General features: G+C 40.9%; 1 protein-coding gene across 1 annotated transcript; it reads right to left on the bottom strand.

Annotated features, from left to right (window-relative positions):
* Positions 1 to 6,380: 6,380 nt before the first annotated feature.
* On the bottom strand, positions 6,381 to 15,023 carry lhx4 (LIM homeobox 4). Its single transcript, XM_068320093.1, has 6 exons — positions 14,833 to 15,023; positions 11,332 to 11,503; positions 9,697 to 9,899; positions 8,969 to 9,123; positions 8,170 to 8,341; positions 6,381 to 7,310 (listed from the first exon to the last, which is right to left on the bottom strand). The coding sequence occupies exons 1-6, from the start codon at positions 14,909 to 14,911 to the stop codon at positions 6,922 to 6,924; spliced, it is 1,170 nt and encodes a 389-aa protein (XP_068176194.1). The 5' UTR covers positions 14,912 to 15,023; the 3' UTR covers positions 6,381 to 6,921.
* Between the last annotated feature and the right edge of the window lie 7,729 nt (positions 15,024 to 22,752).

The following is a 22,752-nucleotide window of genomic DNA, read 5'->3' as shown; positions in this document are numbered from 1 at the left end:
GTGTGTGTGTGTGTGTGTTGTTCAGGGCCTGTACACACTAACACATGCATGTGACTTGATTTGAATTGACTAACTAGAGTGTGCCACTAATTTCCCTTCAGGGATTAATCGAGCAAAATAAAAAATCATCGTGTTGCAGAAAGAATTTTAAATCAGATCTAACCCCTTTGTCCTGATCTGCAGCCAAATTGAAAGCATTTGTCCACAAAACATGCCCCCCCCCCAACTGGTAGTTTTTCCAACAGATTCATACATTCAGATACTGCCAACATTTTTCTTGAGTAAAATTTGCCCAAAAGAAAATATTCTGTCAAGGATATGTTCTATTATACATGCAGTCGGTTATGTACTCTCCTCACAGCACACGAGGTATATTTATAACACAATACTCTCAACCTGTCAGAGATCTGGATGGTTTCCAAAAATAAGGAACACATGGTCCGAATTCAAATGTGCTTCACTCGTCCTCAGGCCCCCTCTGATCACCTCTCAGATCCATCTAATGCACACCAGCAGAGGAGAAGACACTAAACGTAGATCCTGGATCTTAACTGGAGCCTCATGAAGATGTACATTCCGTACACACAGCGGTTAACCCTTTACTCTTCCACACTCCCTTTGCACCATGTTTGCCCTCATTCACCAGTGTTTATTTTAACTCATCTGTCCTGACATGAAGCATTTGATAACAGTCTCAACGTGTCTGGTTGAAACCCGTCAGTCACTCACAGATCTGAGACAGCAGTGGTCTTCTCTGCATGGCCAGTCATCACCAGAGGCATAAATTCACATTACATTTTTGTCTTGACAGCTGTTGTACAGTTCCTGCAGTGAATTGAGATGCAAGTGAGAGGAGGTGAATTAAAATCTCTCCACGTAATATCAAATCTGCATCCACGTCTTTCCTTCTCTTCTATATGAGAGGTTTTTTTCATTCCAGAAATATTGTCATCCACTTTTGTAGAGTTAGTCCATAAAGCCTGCCTCAATGACATTTCCTGTGTCACCCCTCATGAACTGTGAGGAGGAACCCCTACACGAGTTGAGAGGAACCTTTTTGAGTATTCAGCCAGAGTCGGAGACGTGATGCGCTACAATCTCGCAAAGAGACAACAGTGACCATCTCATTGTTTTGAATTCCATCCACATCCAGCCATTAGGCTGCTGGTGTATCTCTAAAGCCTGTTTGGGGCCTGGTGTTGTCTCCTCCTTGCTTCCTAAACCCTGTTATTCTAACTTGAGGTAAGAGAGGTTGACGGCTCGTCTGCTATACTCTGACACTAAGCTCATTATGCTTCCATTATGGGGCCTCAATTTTCCTCTGAGCATTTCACTTTTAACACTGCAGCTACCTCCCTCTCCAAACCGCAGACTCACACACCCCCCACTGGCCCAATGTTGTTAAGCCATTCTGAATATTTATGTATTTCTCAATGATGAAAAGTAATAAACTACATCTACTCAAGTAATCACCTTTGATGTACCGTACTATTGTTCAAGCTTTTCATAAATTATATTTTGGAAGGAAATTCAGTGGATATTTTTATTACACAGCAATTTTTTATAGTCCCCAAGGTGCAAAAAATATTTTAACAGCCAAATATCTGTCAATAGAACACATTTCACACCACAAATAAATACAATTATTTGCATGGAGTTACAAAAATATGTTAAATTGTTGTCAGCTTCTTTTTTGGAAGACATTCCGTTTTCCATTACCTTTGGTTAGATTCAAAGCTTCATTGAAAGGCTGAATTAGAGACACGTGCTGGCAGACTGGCACTTTGGTGTGTTTGCATATAACCAGGTTTCAGTGAAACATTAACTCTGAATGTGATCAAAACCAGAACTGGTCCCAAAGCTGGGAACGCTAATCATGCTCGGATACCAGAGTGTGTATTTAGTGCTATAACTGATGGATGTGTTGGTCATCAGATATCTGTGATGTATTTGTGCGTCTTTTTTTATCCATCTCGTTTTTAATTTACTCTTAGCTATCCCACTGGGCTCTCCTGTTAAGTCTCTGCACCTTTCTCTTATAAAAGCAATATCATGTTGCTGCTTTGGACAATAGCCCCATTCTCTCAACCATCTCCCACCACCCTGTATTTACACTGAAGCAACCACACACACACACACACACACACACACACACACACGCACACACACACACATACACACTTAGCAGCATAGACAAACCCAAGAGTAAGCAGAAATCCCTCTGTTGCTGAAACAATTATGTCAAAGGCTGATTCACTGAGGTCCAAGTGTGTGTGTGTGTGTGTGTGTGTGTGTGTGTGTGTGTGTGTGTGTGTGTGTGTGTGTGTGTGTGTGTGTGTGTGTGTGTGTGTGTGTGTGTGGTTTAAAGAGGATGAGCGGCTCACATCCAACATCACAGAAGACACAGATTTCAGATAAGCCCGACAAGGTGAAGACTGAGGTTCACACTCACCACAGCTCTCCAGACAGCGAACACATCAGCACCACTGTGTTTGTCTCGGGTTCCAGTTACCTGTCATCTATTCAACATGTGCAGTAGGATAATTATTGAGTGGAAAGGACCCTGTTCCACATTAAAATGACATCGAGCTCACAACCTTGAGGGTGTCATTGAGAGGCTTGTATCTGACTCCAACCCTCTTTAAGACTCACTCAGTTATCCAGAGGATCATTGTTCACTCCAGGCTGGATGGAGTCGTTTGGGAAGAAAAATGCCCTGTCTTGATGCTGCAAGATTGACTTTCAGGTCAAAACAAACCCTATCTATTTTGCATGTTAATTTATGCGCTTTCGCTTCAGATGAAAAAAACTGTTTCCTTCAGGAAGTTTGTAATAAAAGCCTTGCGATCAATGATAATGGTATTTGTGCTCGTGTTTGTCATCTTCACCAAAGCAACAGTGGTGGAATTTCCACAGATTTATTTGTATACTAGTGCTGTAAGTGGCGTGTAAATTATCCTAACTGTCTGTGTGCCTTTTTATCTTTGTAAGGCAGCACTATTAGAGCCTATCCATTATTGCCCCTAGTCCAGTCAGTCAGTGCTTGAATAAAAATCAGTTCAATTTGTGGATTTTTATGCAAACGTGCAAACCCCAACCAGGCTGACTCTTTGCTTTTTGTTTTTTTTTAATGTAACAGGAATAGCTAAAACACAAGGGAATCGATAACACTTACGTTTGGGTTAGGTTGGCCTGCTCTCAGACAAGTGCTGCACATTGCTGCATACAGATGAGTTTCATACAGATGTACACTGTGGTGTAATTTCATTATAATTCTATGCATAGTTAGCCAACACCATAGTTACGAGGAATAAATCTATAACCTGTTTTACACACAACACACACACAGACACACACAGACACACAGGGCTATAGCTGAGGTCATGTTCTTCATATGTTTGGAGGTTTTGATGACATCAGCAGAATTTTTTCATTCTGCAAAAAAAAAAAATTTGATGTCTATGTTAATTATTATTTGTTGGGGTTTTTCTTTATATATTGAAAACCATAAAAGTATAGTTGACAATAAATAAAAATTAAACGTGCCAGTGATTGTTTTTATTTTTTAAAGATAGTATTAACCATGCCAGCGTTTTGATTTTAGAGTTGAGAATATTGGCCTGAAGGTTTATCTTTAGTTAAGACTAAAACATCAGCAGCATATTGATCATGAAATCTGTTCTTCATGTCCTCCTTAGAATGAATTTATACATATTTAGGGATGTGTCATGTTTTTATCTGCTGACGGATATTTGCATTTTTAAAGATTCCAACCTCATCTGTGTCTTAGGCTGATTCCACTTAAAGCAACGCTACCTATGTGCAGCCATATTATATAATGTAAAATTAAAAAAATTCATGTAAAATTAAAAAAAATCACCAATAGAATTTTCAAAATGTATAGCAAATAGCTGGTAAATTATAATAAACAGGTTCCTTCCCACTAGAAGTGAGAATCATGAAATCAATGATTAAAAAATAGCCCATAATCTATGCAAGAATAGAAATATTGTGACAGTAAATGTCTGCATATGGACTCTATTCTTATTGTAGGACCCAAATGAGTGTGTTTCATGCAGCACTCCACAATAACTTAACGGCACAAGGATTAAAGCTAGATTTGACAGGGAAGCACTGCAATCTGCTGTTGTGTTTCTTTAGCACTGAGAGGATCAGTAAATACTGCCAAGCATCTGTTTCTCCACTTGCTTTATTTTTTCTCTCTCATCATTCTTTTTCTCCTCCCTCTCTCGCTCCATGTATCTTTCTTGTCACCCTCGTACCCCCCCGAGAGCGAGAGAGGAAAGCAGCATCAATCACTGTTAACTGACTGACCACTGTCTGCTGGTGGTACTAAATGGATCTCCACAATTAAATAGAGGCCTAAGTGTGTGGTAAATGCTCTCAATGAGTAAGTGAATTTGCGGGTTAACTCACTCTAAGAGCGTTTAGATAAGGCAAAACATTAAAAAAAAGAGCAGATATTTTTCTTTCGATATATTGAAAACAGCTGAAAATCTTAACGTTGACGTCCATCGCTAGAGGCGTGGCCTATTAACGAGAGATGTACTCAAGGGTAACCCAAAAACAATTCAGCTTTATTTTCCTCATATAGATTTGACTGTACACGGTTCATCCTATTACACAGAAGGCATAAATGAATAAAGTCAGTGCTCTCTTTTACATCTTTTTCAAAGACACATGGCAATAATAAATAGCGCTCATGAAACAAGACAACACGTTTTCCAACTGTACAAAATTTACAACAAGTGAGATGCAACTTCTGAGGCAACACAGATGTAACAAAACAGTCGTGGTTCAAAGTTTGTGAAAGGTTTGGACGATTTTAGATTACAGCCTGACGATTATGCCGTAAATAGTTTGTACATATGAAGTACCAAAGAATCACTTCATGGGAATCTGCTGATATGTTCAGTGCAAGGATGCAGGGAAAAGGGCAACAACTTTGCATTTATTCTTGTGATAATTTTAAATACTTTTTAAATTACTTGCTAAATATTAAATAATTAGTGGAGAGCTTTTACACCATCTGAAAAACAAAAGTTATGTTTCACACCCCTGAAATAATGATAATGTGCACTTAAATTTCTTAGTGTTTATAAGTAATATACGTCTCTCTAATCTCTTCTTTCCCATACTTACATTGTAATCCCAATCTGTTTAAGCCAGTCTGATTTTACAGGGAAATTCATCTTTTTCTGAGCTACAATTACAGAAGCTATCAGATTTTCTTCATGGTGTCCACATTCTGATTGTTTCCGGGTCAAGAATCCAATGTAGGGATGAAAAAAATGACTCGACAATAAGTGACTAGTTGAGATTGATTTGATCTAGTTTCTTCAGTATAAAAGTGAACAGAAAGAGCACTGAGGTTGAGTTTTTTTCGCAAATATCTCAGATCAAAATAGCCACAGGTTTTCACATGCTCAAAAATTTCAAATGAAACTACAGTATTATTTTCACTTAAAACTCAAAGAAAAGTTTGCAAGACATTTGGAAACGGAGTTTATACTGTCAGTGAATCAGTCTCTCGTTACAAGGATGTAAGATGAGGCTGAACTGTGACCAACAAATCAGCTGAGGGATCGCTAGCAATGAAGCTGCAGTAAAGAATCATCCCTGATGGTGGTGGTGGTGGTGGTGGTGGGGGGGGCTCTGAGTTAATCCCTCTGACATGGAGGCCCTTCAGCGCCACAACAGACTGATAAAACATCTGGGAGTCTAAGTTGGTTGAATGCAGATGACCACCAGAGTTTTTCCACATCTAACTAGCGTACCAAGAGAAGAATCAGACTGAGAAAGCAGGAGAGTCAACTCTAAGCACTGTGTTCTAAGTTCTGTGTTCCTGCAAAAAAATACTTGTTGGTGTTTTGAACATGAGGTTTCTTATGTCTCTAACATTTTAATTGCTCAATTATACCTGCAAAGGAAATTTGCCTGTCTTTTAAAATCGATGCTTTCTTGTCTTATATCTGTGCATTCCAAACAATAAATTAACAAATTAGGGGTGTGATATAATCACAAGAGTGGTTATACTTGACTTTCTCAACATTTCTAAACTTCTTGACTTTCCTCCAAGATATAAGCTTTGAAACGGATCAATTAAATACTGACAAAAGTCCGTTCTCAGACAGCTGTAACACGCACAGGAACAAGTCAAGAAACTATAAATATAGAAGAGAGACCTGCTGTGTAGCAACCAGCCTTCTCCCTCACTCAAACAAAGGACACGTGACTTTCTACGGACGAAGTGATGGACGGATAGACAGACCAACGGCCATCTACTTCCTAATAACTTGCAAGCTTCAACAATACATTAAAAAACATCAGCATGGTTCAAAATTCACACTTGTGCCACAGTTATTGTAAATTTCTCTCCCAATGAAACACTGTGTTTTTTGCCTTGTGCATATGTCTCTCCTCTTCTTCTCTCTTCATCTCTCTGCATTCCTGTCCTTACGTGTGGAAAACGAAGAGGAGAGTAAAGTGCATTGCCAATGTAAAGGCGCTGATAAGGCAAGACTGCAGTCCTGCTCATTATCAGTCAAGAAGCATGCAGGTGCCTCCTGGATCTCGTAGGGACTTTATGACTCAAGATTGCAGCCCCTACTGTTTTAGCTGTTGGACAGGGATGCTTTATGAGTATATCTCATGATATAATGTTGTGTTTGAACATTCAGTAGTGTGGAGATGTTCTTGGCTGCATTCGTCTGGACTGCACATCTCGACTCAGTTGTTACCTCGCTCTTATGACTGCTGAGGGACTGGGTCACACTTCTCTTCTTCACCCCAAAACAACAAAACATACAAGTCTTAGAGGGCCATAGAAAGAAATGTAAAAAGCCAGGTGAGTCATGTTTGTCGTATTACCCATGGCAATCTTCTAACCGTGCTCAAGACTCAAAACTGGGAATGGTCCATCTCATCCAGCCACGAGGCGGGGCTGGTAGGGAAGTCGGGGTATCCCGTACTACTGCCTGTGGAGAGGTCTGAGGTCGGGCCCCCTGTCATGGCCCTCAGGGCTTGTCCCATGCCCCCCGGCCCACCCTGCACCACCAGACTGTCCATTGTAAACCCCAGGTTATTGAGAAGAGGGGTGTGGCCGGGCAGAGAGGTGATGGAGGACGGTGACTGGGGGAGACCGTAGGGGCTTCCTGCCCGGATGTCGTGGTAGGGTTGTCCCGCCGCGTCGACGGAGAAGCTGCCGTTCAACACCGCAGTGTTGGTCACGTCCCCGACGCTGCCATAAAGCCCATTGGTGTGGCCGAGATCGGACAAGACTTGGTCATCTGTGGAGGAGATGGAACCACTTAGCACTACTGGTGTAAAAACTTTGACACATCAACAACACTATCAACTGTAAAAGCATTATAAAGTTGTTATATTTCAATGTGGTTAAGTGCTTTTATGAGTGAGATTTATCGTGGCAACATTTCGTGGGTTTAATAAGTGGATCACTGAGCCACTGAAGTATTTGAACAGCATTTGAGTTTGTTGCTGAGAAATGATGTGCTTTACATTCATCAGCTAAAATAGGAGCCCTGTATGTGTGTGTGTGTGTGTGTGTGTGTGTGTGTGTGTGTGTGTGTGTGTGTGTGTGTGTGTGTGGAATTACTGCACTACTAAATACTTGTTTCCATTGCTTCAATAACACAAAGAAAAAAATACAGAGCACTTTCTCTCTAATTGACTAAAAGCCTGACATGCTTTATAGAGTTTCTGTCACCATCTTTTCATTTCTCATAAAAATGGCTTTCTTTTTAAAAGTGGCTTCAAGACTTTTACGACTACCCAAAACAGGCTTCGTGAACATTAAATAATGTAGGATGTCTAAAACGCCATTTGCATTCCCACTAAAGATCCTCTCTCTCTTCCAGTAAGCTCCATCATGGCGACAAACAGGCAGGGGGGGATACATCAGCAGCCGGAGGGAAATGTGAGGGGAATGTAGAATGAGAATGCTGTTTTTTGATTTGCCAGACACAACACACACAAACAAATGAAACACCACAAGGACACATTCAGTTGGTGGTTCCCTCACATCCCTGTCATTTAGCTGCTAATATGACTCTTTAATTCCATTAGCATGACTGACTATTCTCTTTCAGTCTCTCTGCACTGAGTTGATGTTTTCCACACAACACTTACCTCTGAAGCTCAGCTCACTGTCACTGAGTCCTGCGTCGTCTGCAGAGCTTTCCTTCTCCACTTTAGTTCCTCCTCGGTTGCGTTTGACGCTTTTATAAAACTGAGTCCAGCGATGTCGTCCCGCATCTTTCTTCAGACGCTTTTCCTTTGCTCGCCTGTTCTGGAACCACACCTGCCACAGAACAACATACAGTGTTGGAAGTATTCTAAAGAGACATCACCACAAATCATTACCATTTTTTTCAAATGACATGTTTGATGTTTTAATGATTCAAATCTTAACACATCAGATCATTTTGTATGAAGGAAAAGTAAAATGGATTTTGAAAATATATTTTAAAAAATGTAAATCTTTGACATAAAGAACACATGTTGGATAAACAGCATATTTTGAGTAGTTGATTATTGATTTCAGGTTTATTTAGTCCTCATTAGCTGCCAATCGAATGACTGCTATCCCTCCTGGGAGTTAAGTTTGAAGTAAATTGTACTTTTCTTTAATTTAAATTTTTAATTTTAACGTATAATTTTTTTTTTCACAATTCAATGAGATATCAGACAAAAAGCTAAAAACATGAAAGCTATAAATTTCTTTTCTTTCTTTTTTTTTTTTAGATAAAATAGAATCTTTTTATCTTTAAAAGTCAAATTTCCAAAAATGTGAAAGCCCTGATAAATAAAAAAATATTGTTCTGCATTTTTTGATTATTATTTTTACTTGATTAAAAGATGCCCAAACTGTAAATATATGTTTCACACGTTGGAGAGATTGGGGAGGATATTAAATGACCAGCTGTACCTGAACCACTCTCATGTCCAGTCCCGTCTCTGACGACAGCTGTTCTCTGACGTGGCGTGCTGGCTTCGGCGAGTTTTTGTAGGCACTTTTGAGAGTCTCTAGCTGCTTGGCCGTGATGGTGGTCCTCGGTCGCTTGGTCCCCGCCTCTGAATCATCTGAAAATATGACACGAGTTTGATCGACCTGTTCTTATATTCATCATGCTGCCTCAACAGGCAATGCCGGTCTGACTTTGTATGCAATACATGTGTGTTGAATGAAGGCAATGGTCATGTATGTAATTATACTGGACTACTGCCTTTGTGCATTTTCCCACTTTCACAACAGAGGACATAAATCTACCCAGCTAAGACTGCCAAAGGAAGGACTTATTGGACTGCACCTTATATATGAGCATTGCTGTATTTTACATAAACAAGAAGAGGAGCATTGAAATCTCCAAAGAAAAGGAGGGAGACAGAATCCACACCCAGATGACAAACAGCATCGATCCAGTCGGTAATCATTTCACTGTGTTGCCCAGTGGACTTGACGGGTTGAACGGGCTCTGCTCTGATTCTGATGTCAAAACATTCAGCAGTGAACTGCAGGGGCTGTGTTTGACAGCATGGACCAAACATTAGCTACAGAAACAAATATATTAACTCAATTTTACAACCATCACTTTTTCTCGAGATTTAAAGAAAGCATCATCCATTGCTTAGTATTTCATATGCATGCAGACGTACCGTTTTGTTTTGCAGTTTCATAATCCAACTTGCACACCAGTCTCCCATCCTCCATGAGGTAAAATTCATCCCCAGTAGCCAGCTGTCGGCTGCACATGATGCAAGCGAAGCAGTGCAGGTGATACACAAAGTCCTGCGCCTTCCGCACAACCTGCGTGGGAGGGATCCCCTGTTGGCATGACGCACATTTTGTTCCAAAACGCCTGCATGAAAATATGAAGAGAGCAGTTGTTAGAATATTTAAGCAAAACACTGAAAGGCTTGACTAACTTCCGTCTCCTAAATAGCCCTTTCAGGATGGTGGGGAGCCTGAGACTAACTCAAGATTAAAATTTCACATGGTACACAGCTAGTTCTTCAGCTGCAGCCAAGAATGATGGCACAGTGTCTGTATTAATAGAAACTCCAGCTGTTGTAGAGAGAAAAATCAGTACCGGAACGCATTTCTGTTAACGATAGACCTGTCCGTGTGCTGATGGATGGAGACGATCAATGCACTGTGTGGTGTGTGTGTGTGTGTGTGTGTGTGTGTGTGTGTGTGTGTGTGTGTGTGTGTGAGTGTGTGTGTTTGCATGTTTATGTGTTTGCAGATGAAGCAGTGCGAGAGCTAAAGAGGAAGAGGAGGGGGAAGAGGAAAAGGAGAGGAGGTGCTCACAGTAAACACACCCCAAGGAGAACCAATAAAACACTGACTCAGGAGAGGCTTTAAATCACAAAACCAACCCACAGAAATAAAAAGAGTGAGGTGAAGAATCACTGCTGGAAAGGATGCAGCAGCGAATCTACGTGTCTATATGTGTGTGTATATTCCTGTGCTCATGCATGTGTGTGCTCTCCAGTCACGTACCCCCCCCCCCCATCACAACTTGAACATGCAAACGCCCCTTGACTGTCCCCAGGGTCTGCTAACACAGTTATCTCCACTGAGGCTCCAGAGCTCTGAGCATTAAAACCTTTCAAACATGATTTAGGAAAAAGGCCAGATCTACTGATCCTGTTCTGGATTCAACTCAATTCTCTCTTTTTTTTAAAAAATGCCTCAGAAATTCAATAATAAGAAAGAAAGAAAAAAAGAAAGCAAGAGAAAGAAACAAATAAAGAAAAAAAAATAGATTAGAGATCTCTGTTGAGATTTTACAAACATGATATCACCTGACAAAATCAAACTCACGTATTTGAAATTGAAACAGATGTATTCAAAATAAATAAATAAATAAATCCATAATTATTTACAAAATGCTAATTAAATTTTACTGTAAAAATACCAGATGTCGATTATTATTATTTTTTTTATTTCATTGTTACAGTAAAATAAATGGCTATTTCAAAAATTTGTAATCAACAATAAATGAATGAATGGATTTACGCCAATCGCTCACATTCATTACAAGTACGTCAGCATTTAACGCTAACGTAACGTGTATTTCTAACCAGCTAAAAAAAAAAAGGGGGGGGGGTATTGTTGATATGTAAATATCAAATATAGACTATTAAAACATTTTGATTAATTCTTTCTCACACAGATTGGTGATTTTCCCGGGTGTAACCAGGACGGTGATGGCACACAAACCAACACTATTTTTTATTTTTAAGATGAGAAACAAAACAGATAATAAATAAAGATAAAACACTGACTTAAAGAAGTCCTCCTTGCAGTAGACGCTTCCCGCCCGGGAGAAACATTTGTCCGTCAGCGGAGTCTGACAGTCGGCGCACTTGAGGCACTTGGAGTGCCAGTGTCGGTCCAGAACCTTCAGGATGAACTTGTCCAGGATGTGCTGACTACAGCCGGCACACTGAGGGATCTCTGCGGGGACATCAAGCCACACACAAGTCAGGACACACACACACACACACACACACACACACATACACACACAAAACACTCCGCATGAATGCAGCAGAGATTTGTGCAAACTACCAACAACCTGGTCAATAATGTCGCTCATTTAAAGCTCCGACTTTCTTCACTCCGTCCTCTCCCGACAATCTGAATTTGTCTCCGAGATTTCCTGTTTGTACCATTATAATTTACCCACTGATCTGATTATTATAAATTGTCTATTTGTTCAACTTTATGAAGAGAATATGACGTTCCAGCCTGTTCATGTCTTCTGGATGTGATGTTCACTGTCCATGGTGCTGATGAGAGAGGTCTGCTGGCAGCGCAGAGGCAGCTGCGGTAGAAATGAGACATTGGTAGCTGGTTCTCCCCCCCCCCCCCTGATCGTTTCTCTAAACGCATTTTTAAGAGCTATGGAGGTGTTTTCAGGTGAGGTGGGAATAAATCTGAGTCGAGACCAGATTTCATTTTCTCTGGATGCAGCAGGAGCCCAGGAGCACCAGTAAAGACATGGATGATGGATTTAACCTTCCCGCTCCTTACGTTTCTCTGCCGCAGCATCGCTGGTGTGTAAAACTAAAATAAAGTGCAGACTTCAAAAAGAGACGTTAAATTAATACAATTATAGAGTCTTCATTTTAAACGTCGACCTTTGATATGCAACCAAATTCCACACCATATTCATGAATGCATACACGCAGGAATTTATTTATTATCGTTTAATTGTAATCAATCATCCAACGCCAATGAATTTTCTTATTGATGTTGTGGGGGGAAAAAAGTTGTCGTCACATATGCATGTATACAATCTAAAGATTAATTTTGTTATAAATCTTCTGCTAAAAAAACAATCATTTGGCTAGTTCACCAAATTTCTTTCCCATGCCTCACTTAAATAAACATCCACACAAGACCCAGTGATGAAGAATCAATATGGAATTAGAAGTGGGCAGGGATAAACACCATAATAATGTAAACACGGAATTGGTCAGTAACCAGAGAAATCCTCTGACGGTTACCGTTTAAAGCTGGACAGAAAACATCACCGCACAAGGTCTACAAATCACCTGCGATTTGGAGTTCAAGCAGTTTTACACACAACACATCTCTAATAGTTTTAAAATATCAGAATATCAGAATCCTAACACGGTTATGTTTGGTAGTGGTACTTATATTTATATTTTTTTGTAATTTTAAACAAGGGTGATTAAAATAAAATGTGGGCTGAAAAATTCCAGGTTTTGATTACTATAAACTATAATAGTAACAATACTAAACCATGTCAGGCAGGAAAGTAATGCAGACGACTTAAAGCGACATTCCTGCACAGATAGACCGCAATAAAGGATGGTGCACCTGAGAGGACAAAAGGAGAAAAGATTCAGACTGGACCTACTGGACCTACTGGACCTACTGGACCTACTGGACCTACTGGACCTACTGGACCGACACTCCTCACTGCGCCTTGGCATTTTATTAAAATGGGTGAAACTAGAGAAGAGTGGCTGCTGAAATGAAAAGCTGCAGGATCTTGGCAACGGCAGGCTTTCCAGTGTGTGTGTGTGTGTGTGTGTGTGTGTGTGTGTGTGTGTGTGTGTGTGTGTGTGTGTGTGTGTGTGTGTGTGTGTGTGTGTGTGTGTGTGTGTGTGTGTGACAGAGAACTCACATTTCACTTTAACTCCACTTTTAATTTCAGAGGTCTCGTCCGGCAGCCCCTCAGACTTTCAGATGTCACGTGATTTGTGAGAATAAAACGTGGAGTAAACACCTTATATCTTAGACTAATAGCCTACAGGTCAAAGTTTGGTTGCAATTAACCCAAGTGAGCACAGCACTCCGTCCGTGATCTAAAAAATGTTAGTTTTATTCCTGGAATTAATCCGTATTTAAATCCTGGATGAACGCTGGGAATGCAGGGACTGAGTAGCAGGATCTTTATCCAATCTTTTAATCTCCTTCGAATTCAAAAATTAAAGACCATAAGTCGACCACACACACACACACACACACACACACACACACACACACACACACACACACACACACACACGTCTGGTGTGTTTCACCTCTTTTAACAGCGGGGTTGCGACATTTTATTTTATTGTGTATTTACTCATTTATTTTTCCAGTTATTCTTTGATATTACATCAGAGTCGTTTTTGTTTACAATTTACAGGTTAAAATTAACGTGATGAGTTGCAAAAAAATTAAATAAAAATAATAAATAAAAATAATCTAAATATTATTTAGATTTTGTTGGATGTAAACTGAACGCTATACTTAACGCAAAATATTAAAAAGAAATTTAAAATACATCTGACAAATAGCAAAAAAATTTATTTAATTGTTGTTTTTTTTATATGAAACTATAATTACCTTACTGCATCATCCCATTTAGTTGTGGATTATTTCGTTATGGAAATATATTAGACCTGTCAATCTGTACATTTTAACCCGTCTGTAAATAATTAGGTCAGGACAGAGATGCGTCTCAATGCACTTTTATCTTGATTGCGCGATCAGATTAAAGGGCCTGGCACAGATTAACATGAAGAGATTTAAGGTAATTCTCAACACTGATGCTGGATGGTAGAAAATACAACAACAACAAAAAATACTGGAAAACGTATAAGAAATAACTTATTTATAATGAAATTAAAATAAGTCCAACCAACCAAGCGTTTTAAGACATAAAGTTGCATCTGACCCCTGCTCTCCAGACCAAACAATCATTCTGATGCTGTTCCACTCAGTCGTGAGTGTCAGTCCCACCAGTGTCCTGTCTGATAGGTGATGACAACTGCGTCTGATCTCCTGACCGTTCTGGCTCGTTTACAAATTAACAGCTGCCTTGAAATCCTCACTGGAACACCAGGCGTTCGGATGGAGGATGTCACGAAAGTTTGAGGCCAAAAAAAAAAATGGAAAATTTTGATTTATTTTTTTTGCATTTACAAGCAATGATCCCTTTTTTTTTTAATTAAAAAAAAAAAAATCTTGTCAAGATTAGAAAAACGCCAACAAACGCAACAAAACCCTGCAGGCAACAAAGATGAATTGTCAGCAGCACTTCTAGGTGATAATCAATGTTTTTCTTATCGGATTAACGCTTGTTGGAATAAAAGCAAGCATGACACATCATCGGCCTGTACGTGACAATCTAACACCGTCCAGTTCTGCCTCGGTCCGGTCACCCCCTATCCAGTTTAAGCCCAACCACACCGCGCCGTGGAACCCGCCAAAGGGTTCCACGGTGGATCTCGACACAGACGGGTGGGTACAAAATGTCTTACGTTGCAGTGGCACTCCGAGAATCTCCGGTAAACTCTTCACAGGACTCTCTGTTGGCAGGACCGCCGCACTTTGCATCATGGTGATCCAAACCGAGAGACGAACACTGGCACATACACCCGCCGCTGGGTGGGCGCGCTCCCCCGTCCTGCCTTTGTGGAGGAAACAAGAGGTGTGATGGTGCTGATGTGGAGGCCAGTCTCCTCTCTGCGGGGGTTTAAACCCAAATCCTTCTTCTGACTCTAATTCCCGGGGAAGATGTCCGTGCCGCGCCGCGCTCAGCTTATTTTGGAGTGAATCAGACAGGATGCTCGGTCCATTCAGCGCTGCAGGGGCGGCGGGAGCTGACGTCACCGCGGCAGAAGCGCCTTGGGCCAATAGGAGTGCAGGAAGAGGAGGCCCCCACCAAGGGCGGAAGACATCTTCCATAGGTGTACAAGCACAAGCGAGGAGGAGAAGGCAGAGGAGACATGGGCTCTCTATGAGAATCTCTCCGGAGAGGCGGGACCTTGCTCCTGTGGAGACCATAAATAGCTCACTGCAGAGGCTCTCTGAGGGCCCCCCGGGCCATGCAGGGACCCTCCAGCAGCCAGGAACATCAGTCCCATTCCACGTTTGTGTTAGGAATCATCAATTTTGAATTAGGGGGACACATTCTAATGAATGTGTGCTCATTGGTGGGCCAGTGTTTCTCCAACCGGTCCTTTAGACAGGAAGCAGCTTCTAGTTTTCTTGAGGAGCAGGTGAGATGGTGATTCCATTTTTTAAAACGGCTTCTTTATCATTGTTTGGGATTGTAAATATTAAGTATGAATAAGAGGGATAAATAAAACAGAACAAACTCCGTCCTTGACCCGTTTAAGCAGCGTTCTGGGGGTGAAACGATGGCGACAGGTTTGTCACCCACGGAGGTCCGAATGAAAACCCCACAGACGTGATGTTACTCGACAGGGTCTGTTTCAAATCCCCTCACCTGTGTTCAGGGTGGGGCAGCCCCCATGCAGCCGGATCTCTCTCTGACAGGTGGGATTAGGAGTCAGGCGCAGTCCTCCTGACACTGTTCATTTCAGAGCCAATCGTCGGAGGCTGCTCTCCCGGATAACATATTCCTCCCGGACGACTGCTGGTTCAGGCTAGATGAACTCAATCTTCGCTTCCAATTTACTTCAAAGCGTGAAAAGAAAAGCACAGCCGCCCAAACCCACGCAAGATGTTTCCATCAAGAGTCCGGCTGCGGCTCCCAGCGCACAGCACATCCACACAGACACGCGTGGACGCAAACAGCACGATGTGATCGGCAGCATGCAAATCATATGCGATTTCATTCATTACAGATATTTCACAGCACTTTAAAGTGGATCTTATCTGATCTTATCTTCAGAATTTTTGATGAAAATTTTAACAGTTCACTGAAAACATCGACATACTGTTGGTACATTTACAATAATAATAATGATGATGATGATAATGATGATGATGATAATAATAATGATAATAATGATAATAATGATAATAATAATAATAATAATAATAATAATAATAATAATAATAATAATAATAATAATAATAATAATAATAATAATAATAATAATAATAATAATAATAATAATAATGTGTATGCAGTTTCTCTGTTTTCCTGCTTTGGAAAAAAAATAGTGAGAAGCGCAACGCAGCCAAGTTTCTCTGATCTATTATTCTCCCGCAGGCCTGCAGTCTGTTTAGAACCGGCCTGTTTTGTTCTATTATCGCACACCGTTTATATGCTGGTGGGCAGCCACAATCCCATAAGCCGCTCGCCTGTTTCAGATGTAATTTAGTAAAATGAAAACGCACATCAAGCTGATTAAAAAAAGAGGTTGAGATATTACATGAATTCTATCCATGCACATCAAAAGCCACCGTTTCTAGGCCAGGTGTCTCCTTCATCCATCCATCCATCCATCCATCCATCCATCCATCCATCCATGGCGTCCACAGTGAGGGAATCATCTGGTCTTACTTTATTTTCATTATACACTTTTCCCCTCAAGGATATTCAATTTATTCAAAAATTCAATTACTCTGATTGTTGGTATCGAGACCCTTTAGCTGCCCTGGAAAACAATGCAGATAAAAATGCTCTTAACCTGTCAGCAAAGGGCAACACAATTAGAATAATTGACGGATGCAAAATGCAGAAAGAAAAAAGACGTGGAGGCGCACATATGGTTTAGTAGGACACTAAATGATGTGGTGCGGTTTTTTTTTCATCCATAAATGAGATTGCTAAAAATGTGGGAATGACCAAATGAATTGCGAAACGGTCCACGTCTTGATCAATTGAGTGTTTTGCAGGAAGCCTTTCTACCGCACAAAATGACTGCAGATATTTAAAACATCTATTAAATTAGGATGCAAAATAATGGTTGACACTGGCATTAATAAATACTCGACGCTGAATGCTAAGTCAAAATTCTCTCATGCACAGCCTGAATTAAATTGATGTTAAATCAAATCAGTATTTCCCCTTGAAACTCTGCAGTTTGGATAAAAGCGTTGAATGAAAATGTTCATCTTTGTCTCCATGAAGGTGTTACTGTAAGAAAAAAAGAAGGACGCGGATCACGGACAATAATTCAAGCAGAGGGCGACTCCTTTGCCACCGACGCTGACCCAGCCACCTCTAATTAGATCTAATATTTCAGTGGACCAGCTCATTGACATGTGAGAGTCACAGATCCATAGGGCAGGCAGGCAGAAGTAGAAACACATCCATCTTGACGGGATGTCTTCAGTCGAGCGTAATAGGCCCACATGTGTGTCGTACGCATGACGCGTGGAAGCAGGCCGCGCGTAATTTATGGTTAGAATTTTTATTTTAATCTATGGAAATAAAGAATTTATGAATTTAGATTCTAAATATATAATTTCCAATGCTACAGAGGTCAACAAACAATGACGGATCGCGGCGCCAGACACAACATGTATTGTATTGCCATTAGAGCGCGCTATTTTATGAACAAACGCATGAATTAAAAAAAAAAAAAGGCAACAACAGTCCTCTGCATTGTTTGAGGATCCATATTCAGAGAAGTGCAATGCATGATGAACACCTAAGACCTACCTAAGCACTGGCCGGTGATCTGGACTCATCCTTCCTCCACTTCTTTTCCACCTTCACGCCGCTTCGCTCGCAGGGAATCCACCTTTCACTGTCCAAACATGACAGCAATGCCACCGCGTTCACAACCATTTGTTCCGAGGAACAGAGAGAGGGAGAGAGGCAGAAAGCGAAGGGAAACCTTAGGGGAGAGCACGGAAGAGAAAATTAAATTGCACTTGGGGGGCAAATTCTATTAGGGAATAGTTATTGTCTCCTGACAGCTCCTGTCCATTTGGGTAATTAGTAGAAGAGGCTGGTTGAACAAACAAAATCTATTCCCGTCAGAAATGATATTTTCCTATTTGGTGATTGAACCTGATTCCTTGGTTTCAGACGAGGCAGTGATAGCCTCGAACAACAACACGACAGTCACATCTGACTGGTGAAAGGTTTCATCGAGATGTGACAACAAAAAAACCCCCAGAGGGACACTGAGGAGGGTTTCATTTGTTTAAGAATCACTGCTGCAGCGTGTGAACATTAAGGTGTATGAATGTAGGCCGATGGTAAGAAACAGAAACAGTTCAAACTGCAAGAAAGCTGCTGGTTTTGGCACAGAGACGCGTCGTGGGTCTATGAGACGCACCAGACAGCAGAGACGACCTTTCATGCTTAGATGAAGACACTGAAAGGTGGAAGAGATGTTTTTGGATGGATCTCTTTGGACACCAGAGACATAATAAAGTTATATAATCTATTTTAATTTGAAGTTATACGATTCTCTGGCACTCGCCCAAGGTGTCGCTCTGCCCACCAGGCTGGGATAGATCCAGCAGCTCCTGACCTTCAGCAGATCAGCCTGGGCAGCAATTGAATGAAGGAAATCTTGGATCAAAACTTTACACAGAAAGGTTCAATAATGTCTTGACTTATTATGAAGTGTCATTAGTTCAAATGTCAAAGTGCCCATTGAGCTCAACTCGTATGATAACTAATGTCTGCATGATTGATGAGTGTGTACCATGTAGTGTTTCACAGAAGAAGTCTCACTGGATACAGCATCACTCCAGCAGCCTTTAAATGTGGACATAATGGTGGTAATAATTTCTTAGCACCCCTCCAAAAATCCTCAAGGATCAGAGTTTGATTTGATGAGGATTTAATTCAGGGTCCTTTGGTTGAAGGTCTGACAGACTCAACAGGAAACACAGAAATTTTGGAATATTTAATTTACATTTTTAAAAATTTTTTATACACTGTTATAATCCCCGAAGGGAAATTAAGAACGCACACTCTTTTTTTGTTGTTGTTAGTAAATCACATGTATGCATATTAGTGTGTACAGGCCTCTGTAATACACACAACCACACACAAGGGGGCCTGTAGGCATGCAATGGGAGGTAGAGCGGAGGGCAGCTCCTTTATGATGTGCCTAAATGAGCAGCTTGTACAGGGGGGACTGCGCCTTGCTCAATGGCTCCTCGGCAGTGCTCCTCAGAGCTGACACCTCCTACTGTCAGCTCACCCCCGGGTGTTTTTTTTGGGGGGCGGGAGCGGGAATCGAACCGCCAATCTCAGAGCATCGGGCGACCCGCTCTACCGCCCGCTTTACCACTGAGCCACTGCCACCCCCAACATGCTCTTAATCCAGTTTATTAAACATTTATCAGACAACTGACTGACAAAGACACATCAAAATTTGTCGATTAACCATCCAGCCATGTTATGCAATTTATTTTTATGAACTGAAATTAAATATAGAAATATGCAAATTAAAAGGTTTTTTTTTACTATTAACAATGAAGATTGAAATTTATTTCAGTTGAAGTGAATCCCCTATACGCTCTTAAGAAATGACATGAAACTAAATATACTGAAAAGCCTTTGAAAAGCTTGAGGTTCTCCGTTGAGAGGCAGCATTGAATCTTCCCCCTGCAGTGACAGGAACAGTGTCAGCTGAGTGAATTAAAATGGGGTGATTGACAGGCGTTGGATCTTCTCCTGCTTCATTAAGTACATTTCCTGTAAGCTGTGTGGTAATTGTGGAGGAGGGGGGAAGCGAGTCCAGACCGTAAAAAAATCCGAGGCATAACAGAAGAAATAAAAGGTCAGGGCTGTGTTGAAATTAAAATAGTGGAGTCAAGTATCGTCGGGGCATAAATGAAGTTGATAGTAAGTTATCGATCCTCAGGGCCTCTCCTCCCTCCCGTCCACACATCTTATACACTCTCTGCTCTGCCGAGTCAGTGCAAGGAATTCCAATTTGCTAAAACAAAAGAAACTTCTTTGCTTATTCAAAACACAGAAACACAGTGAGAAGGAAGGACAGGAGCCAACGCAGCTGGACAGATAGGGAATGTGGTGCATCAGACAGGATTTAACACACACACACACACACACACACACACACACACACACTGTGGAGGTGAGGCGCAAAGCCTCTTGTTCCTCACACACTGATGGTGGGATGGGATGTTTGTGAGAGCAAATGAGTGTCTGCATGAGGGGGGAGGGGCAGTTAAATGAGATGGATCTGACCCTACTTGACTTCCTTCTTTAAAAGGCTGAATGTTAAAAACCTAAAGGAGACCTGGCTTAGTTTGGATGTGATATATACCAATACCATATATTAACCTCCTCTTCATAATATATTCATCCCCCTCCTCTCCTGCTATGCACACACACACACACACACACACACACACACACACACACACGCACACACACACACACTCACACACACACACACACACACACACACACACACACACACACACACACACACACACACACGCTTTATAGTATTATTAAAGTCAGAAAGAGAGATGACAGAAAAATGCATCCAGCCTCTGCTGCATTTTAATATCTGTACCAGAGGGGTAATAAACATCGCAGCAGAGAGAAGCGACTATAAAATTCTACATTGTCTAATTTATGGAAGACAACAACGGGGCAGCAAGTTGAGGTTGTACCCTTCAGTCTGTACTTTCTTACCCCAACAATGTTTCTGTGTACACATTTGTTTTACACTGAATAAACAGGCAAAAAATGTATCCAGGCTTTGAAAATGTCAACTAAGAAGCTTGACTGTTACTGGAAACAGCTATCTGTTCTGATGATGTGACGTGTTGAAACAAAAGTTCAAGTAAAAGTAGTTCCAGGATCGTGAACACTCCAGACAAATTAGACACAAAAAAAAAGAAAAATGGAAAACAGGAAGAAATGAATCTAAAAAATAACCACAGTTGAAGCAATTCATAGAAATAATCTTGAAAGAGAAAAATACATATATTGTTTTAATATTCCATAATTCTATACGACAATCTAATGGTAGTGCAGCTTAAAATATAATTTACAATAAACTTGAACGTTGAGTTTAAATATCAGCAATAAATGAAAGTATTCAAGTAATACTACCACAAAACTGTAGACAAATTAAGAAAATTACTTTAGTACATTTACTTGGTTATTTGTCATCACTAGAGCACATGTAATTTCATTTTGTAGAACACAAGTTCAGTTTGGTTGGGTCACACTGACATCCTAAATGTCTGAGTGTGTTTTGATGTGGGTTTGAAGCCTGTGTGAACGTGAAGCCTGTGTTACACTGAAGCACCCCCCCCCCCCTCATTAACCATCATTAGTCTGAACCAGCATAATGCTGGAGGCTCGCTGAGGATCAGGGCACCTTATAAACGACTTGTGTGGAACAAGCAGCACGAAGCTTGGCTGAATCCAATCCTTTAATGAAGGTGAACATTTAAACAGATTAACAGATCAGAGTGGGAGAAAAAAAGTACTAAAACCAAAAAACACATTATGATCTAAGTGAACTAGAAAATAAATCATTTATTTTTTATGCATGTTATTTTAAGCTATCTTTGATTCAAATTCAACCATACAGTAAACTATGCCAACGCTAAACAAACAGTCCATTCTGGTATTAAAAATTTCAGATGATTTATTAGACGATGTTTGAAAAATGAAAAACATGCAGAAGGTTTCCCCCTGACAAACGGTGCTTTTCTCAATCCATTCTGGCCATCACAATGCGTCATTGAGGGTCTAATTCAAAGTACCTGAGAGTTTGATTGACTCACACAAACACAGCTGCTTAGCCCTGATGCTCCTCTGCTTTAATGTATGGCTTTTAATCTATTGTGTGTGTGTGTGTGTGTGTGTGTGTGTGTGTGAGAAAGATGGCCAGGGGTGAAGGTAAGACACAGGAGTCAAGGGAATCCAAGCCAACGGCCCAGGAAACACACAGGTCAAGATCAAGCATCGCCCGTCTCTCAGATGTGCTTCTTGTAATCCAGACATCAAACCCTCATCCTCCATTCATCCATCTGCTCATTCCTCACATTCATTGCTCCATCTTTCATCTACGTCACCCGACCATCTCACCCGTGTCACCCATCCCTAGGAGTCGGCTGCTGGCCTGTTCCCCGCGGAGCACACAAGTGTGTGAGCGAAGAAGTCCCACAGAAGCCGATTGCATTTTAATAAAGTTTATTATCTGCAGGGAGCTAATCCTCCAGGGTAATCTCTCCCCTCTAGTCCTAAAGGAAAGCTGGATTACTCACTTGCTATAATCCCAATGAAATTGTTAGGATTTAGTTTGCAATGCACAGCAGATGGCAACAGGCTTTTTACTTCAACCTCGGATCCTTTAACCCCCCCCCCCCCTGCTTCTACATCGAACACCGTTGATCCTCCTTGCCTCGTGTCCTGGTGGTCTTTGTCAAAACAAAAAAACAAACTTTTGTGTGTAAAACCTGCAATGACAAACATCTGAAATGAACAGTAAAGATATTTTGACATCTTGGATAATATAGATGCC

This window comes from Antennarius striatus, chromosome 7 (genome assembly GCF_040054535.1).
Source record: "Antennarius striatus isolate MH-2024 chromosome 7, ASM4005453v1, whole genome shotgun sequence".
NCBI lineage: Eukaryota > Metazoa > Chordata > Actinopteri > Lophiiformes > Antennariidae > Antennarius > Antennarius striatus.
Note: the sequence above shows the minus strand (reverse complement) of the source record. Positions and strands in the feature narration are given on the sequence as shown.

Bases quoted from the DNA above. Each gene is read 5' to 3' on its own strand.
- lhx4 (XM_068320093.1), bottom strand. From the start codon at position 14,911: ATGATGCAAAGTGCGGCGGTCCTGCCAACAGAGAGTCCTGTGAAGAGT. The intron at 9,124-9,696 runs GTACGTCTGCAT...TCATATTTTCAG, and splicing joins TGAAACTGCAAAACAAAACG to ATGATTCAGAGGCGGGGACC. The intron at 8,342-8,968 runs GTACAGCTGGTC...GTTCTGTGGCAG, and splicing joins TGGACATGAGAGTGGTTCAG to GTGTGGTTCCAGAACAGGCG.